At 44.7% G+C, this 9,310-nt stretch overlaps 1 protein-coding gene across 1 annotated transcript in view; it reads left to right on the forward strand.

Annotated features, from left to right (window-relative positions):
* Positions 1-2,432: 2,432 nt before the first annotated feature.
* AHI1 (Abelson helper integration site 1) overlaps positions 2,433-9,310 on the forward strand; it is a 131,498-nt gene continuing 124,620 nt past the window's right edge. Inside the window, exons 1-3 of the mRNA XM_042473989.1 lie at positions 2,433-2,558; positions 4,325-4,394; positions 5,294-5,415. Of these exons, the coding sequence (XP_042329923.1) occupies positions 4,379-4,394; positions 5,294-5,415 (138 nt within the window). The 5' untranslated portion in view covers positions 2,433-2,558; positions 4,325-4,378. The remainder of the gene's footprint in view (positions 2,559-4,324; positions 4,395-5,293; positions 5,416-9,310) is intronic.

Here is a 9,310-nt window from a genome sequence, read left to right on the forward strand (position 1 = left end):
AGTTTGTTATGAAACATGGTTCTCTGCATATGACATTATCCTCTGGTGCATAGTCCAAACCCAAGACAGGGGTAGTTATCATTCTCCAGTCTGTAGGAGAATGTTTTAAAATATTTCCAGAAGATCCATTTTCCACCCTGTCCAAACACACCACACAGTTACCCAAAATACAAAGTTACAACAGGAGTGTGCATGTGCTTGTGAGAGGGATCTTTAATTAGGACAGGCTTGCACAACTTGGCAGTAGGTAGCCAAAATTTGAAAAGGCTAACTTTCTTTGGACTGCATATAGATTTTTAGCATCTCACTTTCTAACTTTTCACTTGAAGGGCAAGCGTTTGCCCTTCCTCTGCCGTTGCTGCCTGGCTCTTTTCCAGGAGAAAGCTGGGCTGCAAAGGAGCCTTGAGGGGCAAGCACTAAGATCTTCTACAGTGTAGATGCAGACTGGAAGGAGGAAGCTGGTAGCATGAGCTTTTGTAGATTTGAGCCTACTTCCTCAGATGCATGAACTTGGAGACCAGGGTTCGATTCCCTGCTCTGCCATGAAGTCCATTAGGGACTTTATCACAAGGGGAAAATGGGAAAGTTAAACTGGTCACAATGCAAGGTCATCCAGGGCATTAGGGACAATTTCACAATTGCTTTTCAGACGATGCTGTGCACAAACAGGTTAGAATACTAACAGAAAGTGAGGTGAATCAGGGAATAGGCATTTTCACAAAAGTATTGTATTTTCATTTCCAGTTCATACATGAATTCGCTGTCTTCACGTAATTACAGCAGTCTGAAAACCATGTGCAGGATTCTCCCTGTTCCCGGATTTCCCATGGTTCCTTTGCTGAGCTGAGGAGGCAGCCTTGTTCTTATAGGGACATACACACAACACACACACCTCTTTCCTTCGTGGGGCTGGTCTCCTCCTACTGCAGCCTCTAAGCCTTAATTCTAAGGGCACAGAGAGGACATTTTAGAATTCCTCCTGTATATGAGGGAGAAATGGAGGATATGTCCTGGAAAAGGAGGGCATCTGGCAGTTTCAACCCTCGATGAAATCAGGCAGGTTTATGGACCAGCCCTGTCCTCTTTTCCTCTAGTGTGTTTGTGTGGGTGTTGGTGTGTGGTTCTATGAGAGTTTGCAAAGGAAAATCTCAGCCTGCTTTCCCCTGGAACAGCTTCTGGGGCAACAAGGATTTTCCTCCCCGGTTTCCCTTCCCTCTCTGGAGCAAGAAAGAGCCAGTGTGTCGTGCAGGGGTTTGAGCACTGGACTATGGCCCTGGAGACCAGGGTTTGAATACTGGCTTGGCCACAAACCCCCACTAATTTGAAGTCGAAGGCTCTCACAGCCAGCATCCATAGTTTTTTGTGGGTATTTCTGGCCATGCAGCAGTTTTCTGGGTGAATTTATTCCTGACATTTCGCCTGCATCTGTGGCTGGCATCTTCAGAGAATGGTGGCATGGAGGTGTGTGGGATATATATACTGTTTAGACCAAGGGTCAGAGGGCAGACTGACCAGTTGTTGGTTGCCTTCAAGTGATTTTGGACTTAAAGTGATTTTAATAAGATTTTATAATGTCAATGAACGTACATATTTTACTATTGTTTTTATTATTGTAATTTTTTTACTGTTGTAACCCGCCTCGATCCATTGCAGAGGCGGGATAAAAATAAAATTTACACTCATCCCTCCATATTTGCGGTTTTGATATTTGCAGATTTGATTATTCACGGATATGATTAATATGTTCTCTTTAAGAATCTCTATGGTCAACTTTAACTGCATCGAACAGAGATATCCTCGCCTCAGTGTCTCTACTCCTAATTTTAGCTGATTTTCTGTTAAAATTTTATAATTCACATTGTAATATATTTTATAATGTTCTTTGTTTTTATGGCTGGGATGTGGGTTGGGGAAGGGGATTGTTTTTAAATGTATTATGTTCATTGTTTTTTTGTTGTTTTCTCTTCTTCTTTGTTACCCGCCTTGATTTCTCTGGGAAAAGCTGGGCTATAAATAAACTACTAGTAGTAGTAGTAGCAGTAGTAGTAGCACCTCCAGTGCCATTCTATGGTCAGTGTATGTTGGACGTTGGCCACAGAGTTGTCCTGGAGGACCCAGAGATTCCTAGAGAGGTGTCCTCTCAGGGAAAAACATGGTGTTTTTGTTATTTGTGGTTTTTCCATATTCACAGGGGTCTTGTGCCCTAACCCTAGCGAATGTGGAGGGACAAGTATATTGTTATTGTTATTGTTATTATTTATAGTGACCATATCATGGTGCTTTCTGGACAAAGCTTCTTCAGAGGGGGTTTGCCATGGGCACAGTGTGAGGCTGAGAGACTGTGACTCACTAAAGGTGGCAGCAGAGTGGGGAAAATGGTAGCCCAACACTCAAACCACTGAGGCACACTTCCCCTCAGAGGGAGGACTTTTCTCCTCCTGAAAGGGCAGGCCCCGCCCACCAGCCTTTGCTTAGGCTCAAGCGTCACGTGGTCGCTCCGCTGTCGCTCAGCTACTCGGCCCGCCCCTTTCAAGCCCTCCGCTGCCGCGCGTCCGGTGGTAGGTAGATATTTACTTGATTGGCATTTGGGGAGGGGAGGGGGGGCTTTGCCGTACCATTGTTACGTCAGAGTGGCTGAGGCCACGCGGCGGCGGCGGCGGCCGGTATTTCTCCCCTCCTCCCCCCCCAACTGCCAAATTGTGCAGCGAAGGGAGGGGAAGGCGCTTTTGTTTCCACGCACACAGACACGTTCATTTCCCGAAAAGGGGAGAGCCACGCCATAAACAATCCCTACCCCACAATAAAGCCTCCCCCCTCCAAATATATAAATCTAAGGACGTGAAGGAAGGGGAAAGCTACCCCCTTAAGCCTCTCCTGAGGAAGGCCAGGAGGGATCCTGGGTGCCTGGGGCCTCTTCTCAGCCTGGAGACGGTCGTCATCAACACTCCTTGGGTTGAGTGGACTCTGTTTGTTGTGGTGCGCCTCCAAGTCGTTTTTGGCTCCTGGCGACCCTTATCATAAGGCTTTCAACCCTCGCAGGGCTTTCTTGGCAAGTGTCTTCTTCAGAGGGGGTTTGCCATGGCCATCCCTTGAGGCTGAGAGAGTGTGACTCGCCCAGGGTCACCCAGTGGCAGGGTGTTTCATCAAGTCATGCTTGACTTATGGCGACCCTCCACCAAATGCATCTGAGGAAGTAGACTGAAGTACACAAAAGCTCATGCTGCCAATTTCTTTCTTTCAGTGAGTCTCAAAGGTGCTGCAAGATCTCTCTAGATTAGGCAATCCTATCACAGGGTTTTCTTGGCAAGTGTCTTCTTCAGAGGGGGTTTGCCACGGCCATCTTCTGAGGCTGAGAGAGTGTGACTTGCCCAAGGTCACCCCAGTGGGGTTTCCATGCTTGAAAAGGGACTCAAAGCCTGGCCTCCAGAGCTTAAAATTACTCCTGCGCCCAAAATGTCTCTTGGGAGATTTCAGAAGAGTGGAGGATTACCTTTTTTCTGAGTGTCTCTGTTTGTGATTATAACCAATTAATGGTTGGTGAGGCTGAAACAGAACATAATGGGATCCAGGGCACATACGGGAAACAGCCGTGTGTGTAATTGCAATGGCAATTATACTATTATATCCAAAATCCACAAAACAGTGATACCTTTATGGGGACAACCAAAAGGCACAAAATACATGTCAAAAACGTGTGTTGTGTGCATTTTGGTTAGCCTAATAAAATCATCACTGTTTTGTGGTTTTACTGTACCATACATAGGGATACTGAAACTAGCATTGGGAACTCAGGCTTCTGTCCAGGCTGTGACATCTTTACCATCTAGACACACAAGCATAGGCATCATCCACTGTTTCTTTATTGACCTGTACCTTGTGTGTGGTATAACATTGGTGCTTGGCTGCATCTGAATTCTATACATTGCTAGGATGCTATTTTTTTTAAGTAGTCTTCAAAGATGTAGCCGTTATTAGTCTGGGAAATCAGTATACAGAGGGATCCTGTAGCATCTTTGAGACTTACTGAAAGAAAGAAGCTGGGAGCACGAGCTTTCCTAGCCTTGAGCCTATTTCCCCAGATTTATGCTCCTTGGATCCTGGGTCAGAATGGATTCAGGGGAAAGAAAAGACTTGAATCAGTTTCATTCTTCACAACAAAACACGATGAAGCTCCTGAGTGGGGTCTGAATGTTCAAACAATATGAACTCAAATTATGAGGCTATGAAAGCTTTCTGTATTGCACCTTCTAGTTTGTCTTTAATTATGAGTTAGAAATTGCCTTAATTAGAAGTATCTTCTAATGTGTTCTGTTTTTATATGCAGAATGAAGAGCCTGGATGAATAAAAGTGCAGTATGTTGAGTTGGTTTTGAGAGACATGAAAATGCCAGCAGGTACAAATGTTTGCTTATTATACACACATGCACGCAATAGTATGGTTAAACAGTTGCCATAATACTGCGAGCTTAACAGTGGAATCATTGGTTGATCATTTTTATCTGTTAAAAGAAGTGTTTTTATTGCTGAAAAACCTTTCCATGAATGCATATCTGGGCCATGATAGAGACGTTGTTTGTACACCAGAGACCATGAGGGCAAATTAGTAGGGTTTTTTTGTGTGTGTGTGTGTAACACAAAATATGCATTAAATTCTGCTTTCAGGTGTAATAGCTCAGTTTTTCCTGAATTTTCCAGGGATGACAGAGGAAGATAATTTTTAAAAATATCCAGAAGGCACTAAGGCTGTATCCACGGTGGAGTAATAATCCAGTCTGAGACCACTTTAACTGCCATAGCTCCAAGCTAGGGAATCCTGGAAAGTGGAGTTTATTGTGGCACCAGAGCTCTCTGACAAAGGCGGCTAAATGTCTCATAAAGCTACAGTTCCCAGAATTCCATAGCCTTGAGCCAGGGCAGTTAAAGTGGAGTCAAATTAGATGATTGCTGCAGTTTGGATGCAGCCTGAGTTTGGAAAGGTTGCAACAGTTAAATTGTGAAGACAGAATCCATAGCGCCTCACTGTCATATTTGCTACTGTAACTTCTTGACTATGCAGAAGTGGCACCAGAGAGCCACTCTGCTAATGTGTACTGCCTTTTTCACACTGAGGACTGTTACGTGAAAGCAGATTATTTGGCCATGCTTTTTTTGTCCAGCAAGGGACTATTTGACATAGAATTGTTCAGCCTGTGTTTCTTCTGTGCAATTGATAGAAGAGAAGTACAGCATTTTTATGGTCAGTTTTCTCTAATGAACTAACTGATGTTACCAAATTGTTATCTAACTTTTCCAGAGGAGAGTGAAGCCAAGGCAAAAACCAAGGTTCGCTTCGAAGAAATATTCAGGAACCATGTTGGCCTAACAGATAAAAAGAATTTAAAGAAGAAGAAATCAAATATTCCAGATAATATTGTGGTGAGTTGGATGGGTTGTCTTGGTACAAAGTTCTGAAAAGTACAAAGCATTTTGTTTCAGAGAATATTTTGTTTCATTGTGCAGATATTTGTAGTATTGTGTACAGAATCTGTTCCTTTTGAAGTAGAAACACTGATAACGTCTTATGGTTTTACAGAGGCTCCCAACCAACATCATTTCCATGTCTTCTGGATTTTGAAAACCACTACCTTCAGATGTAGTTTCAGACTGAAGACTGCAGTCTCTAATTAGTGCTACCACACTGCTTATAATAGAAGTGGGTCAGTTATTGTATTATTTTATCACTTCCCATACAGAACATAGAGTTATTTATTTATTTATTTAAATAAAATATTTCTACCCTGACCTATATCAAAGAGATCTCAGGGTAGCTTACAAGTAAAATTAAAATAAACAGGTTAAAGCAGTTCAAAACACAATAACATTAAATAAACAAAACTTAATAAATATATGAAAAATAGTATAATAGTTTATAACTATATACATTGCTATTTGAAAGACATCAGTGAGGCTGATGAACAGTCAAGGTTTCTCTTGGCCTAAATGAAATCAGTGTTGGAGCCTATCAGGCCTCCGGAGAGAGGCTTTGCACAATTGGGGTGTCATGGCTGAGAAAGCCGTCTTCCACATCCCCAGACAATATACTGTATTGCATCTAGTATACATAGGCGGTATCCATACTGGCGTTTTGCGCTGGCCTGGATACGTGCTAGGGTTGCCACGAGACGTCCTTTACAGATGCCCCGCAACCCTAGCAAGTAACCGCGGTGTCAAAATGGCGGCGCCCTGTCTACATGGGCGCCACGATTACGTCATCATGGCCATGCCACAGCCAAACAGAGCTCCTTTCACCACGCCAGCGATATGGGAGAGAAAGGGGCCGAGTGGCCCCTTTCTCTGTCTCCCCATCGCTGTCAGGGTGTCCTTGGGGCACGAAGCCCCAAGGACACCCCTTTCCAGGCTGCACGAGGCCTGGAGAAGCAGCAGATCCAGGCCTCTGGGGCTTCTGCTGTGGCCACAGAGGCTCCAATCCATCGGGGAAAGGGGCGGTCTGTATCCCGCCTTAGTGAGAGAAAAGAACAGGTTGTAAAAGTTTATTAGTATTTCAGTATCACTGCAGGTTGTGTGAAATCCTTGCACAGTGCCATGAATTACTGCTGAGAACTAATATAAATTCTTCTGGTTGCTTTTACAACAACCCACTGAAGCAGTAATTCTGAAGCATGTAATGGTAGCCTACCATTGTTCTACCAGAAATACTGTGAACTTTTCTCCCTGTCCCCTCCCCGCACAAAATAATTAAATAATAAATAAATTTATTATTTTTATACCGCCCTTCCATAGATCAGGGCGGTTCACAGCAAATATCAATAAAACAATTAAGAATACATAAAAACACCCCTCTCTCACTGACCCCTCCCCCCTGGTAAAAAGCCACCACAGCGGCAAGACAGTCCTCCGCAGTTCTGGGGAGCTTCTTCCCAGGTGACATGGAGGGGCAGCGGCAGAAGTAGTCCTCCACCAGCTCTCAGGCAGTCCCCGATGTTGCTGGGTCTGCCTGATGGCTCCCTCTGAGGCCGAGATGACAGTTGAAGAGGGAGGGGCCTCTTCCTTCAGGCAGTCCTCGATGTTGCTGGGTCTGCCTGATGGCTCCCTCTTTCGATTTATCAAACGAAACTCAGCAGAAAGCAGTAGCAATATCAGGCTAGGTTGTGGGCTTTCAGTTGTATTTCAAGGATCATCAGCCAAGGCGGAAGACCAGTGTTTAGAGGACCTGACAGTAAGAGCTGTTCGACAATGGAACACCTTCTCTCGGAGAGTGGTAGTCTCCTTCTTTGGAGGTTCTTAAACAAACGCTGGATGGCCATCTGTCAGGGGTGCTTTGATCGTGTGTTCCTGCATGGCAGGAGATTGGACTGGATGGCCCTTGTGGTCTCTTCCAACTCTATGATTCTATGAAGCCAAGCTGATAGAATAATACTAATAACAATAACAAGCATTTATGGCTACATGAATAATGACTTTGCACTTGATATGAGGAAGGAGTAGGTAGAGTAATGAAAGGGACTAAAAATTGTCTTGTTGGATAAAGAGTTTATTATTCTGGTTTTAGTACTGTCCAGTCAAGTACTCCCAAAAGGTCACGGCGAGCAAAGGGTACCATTGTTTGTTTCCACGACCTAGTAAACAGGTATAATGTTCCAGTGTTCTGCCCATGATGATTTTGGTTTGTTTAGGATATTACTGTTCTAGTAATATAGACTTGCATTAGAAATTTGGATCTCAGATTACTGAATTGATTGTGTCTTCTGATTTCTTATGTCCGCTGAAAACAAACCAAACCAGCTTCATTTATATACTGCTTCATACAGAACTAACAGTGTCTAAGTGGTTTACAACTGTAAGCTAACTGCCCCCAACAATCTGGGTACTCATTTTAGCGACCTCGGAAGGATACTTTACTGGTACTGAACTCGCAACCTTGTGGTTTGTGAGTGAGTGGCTGCAGTACAGGCATTTAACCACTGCACCATCAGGGCTCCTCTTTGGGCAGCCCACTAGAACACTGGAACTTTCAGAAAGTTACTGAAACTCTGTGTGGACCTGTTGTTGGTTGTTTAAAAATGCTAGATCCACTCTTAAGATCAGTAGTGTCACTGGGAGGCTGCGGGGGGTGGGTGGGTGCGGACTGCACTGGGTGACATCCCAGAAGGGAGTGACACTCCAGAAGAGGGGGTGACACTCAGTTGGTCTCCTGCCCCCCATGGGGCCTTCCTGGAGCCTTGGGTGGCCTGTCCGGGCCACTGCAGAGCTGTGCACACACTTCACTGGTGCGTGCTTCCATTTGGTGTGCACTGCACACCCCCAGAAGCCCTGCCCCCACACTGGGTGTCACCAAGTGGGGTGATGCCACTGCTTAGAATTACAGATGATTTACCTAGGTTTATTCTTTTAGCTTGCCAGTCAAACTTACTCACATATATACTTTAAAGAATTTAAAAATATGTGATATTTACAGTTTTGGATTGTTTACAAATATGCCTTAAGAAAAATGTTGTGAGAGTGTGTGTTTTGCTTCAGAATTAGCTTGGTTTCCAGAACCTTAGCAATGCTTTTGATGCATACCCATTCCTAAGCACTGGAGTGCAGCTTTGGTGCAGCTTTCGGATTCTTAGGATGCATGCATAATTTAAACAGCATACCTCCAAAGAGACCCGAAGCAGCTTTATTTTGGCAGTCTGTAACAGGCCATAGAATCGGGAAAAAGGCTAAAATATCCCCCCGATAAAGGGGATCCGGACGGAGCCCGACGGGGTCTCCATTTGGGAGGATTTCTCTAGATTCCCCCGACATCTGGGGAGTCCGGGAGAGAACTCCTAGGAGACGGAGGGCGATCCGCGGCCGCAAGCGGTGGCTGAAACCACATTAGAAGGACCGCAGCAGCAAATCCGCAAGGTTCCTTCCCCTGGGGGGCTACAAGAGCTTATGAAGAAGCAAGTAAATAAAAGATCCTCATGAGCAAAGACGGCATCAGAGGACTTTCAAATCATTAGATTTGCGGTAAGAGTCCGAGATTATTTCAAAGGCCCTATGGGAAACAAGCGGAATTAAAAGGGGACCGGGACTTGGAGATTGGGGTCCTGAACCTGGAATCCAAGGAGAATATAGTCAGCGGGAGAGGATTAGTAGAGAAGAGACTCAAAGACTCAGAAGGGAAACAAAGTAGAGGCGAAGCTGAAACTTTGTAACGAGGACGCAGCCGGGTTCAGAAGAAGAAGGGGAGACTCTTGGTGTAAAGCGGGAGAGATGGAGAAGAGGAGCTGAGAAGGAAAGCTATTGAAGAGATTGGGAGGAGAGAACTGAGGTGTGCTAG

Source organism: Sceloporus undulatus, chromosome 1, assembly GCF_019175285.1.
Source record: "Sceloporus undulatus isolate JIND9_A2432 ecotype Alabama chromosome 1, SceUnd_v1.1, whole genome shotgun sequence".
In the NCBI taxonomy this organism is placed as follows: Eukaryota; Metazoa; Chordata; class Lepidosauria; order Squamata; family Phrynosomatidae; genus Sceloporus; species Sceloporus undulatus.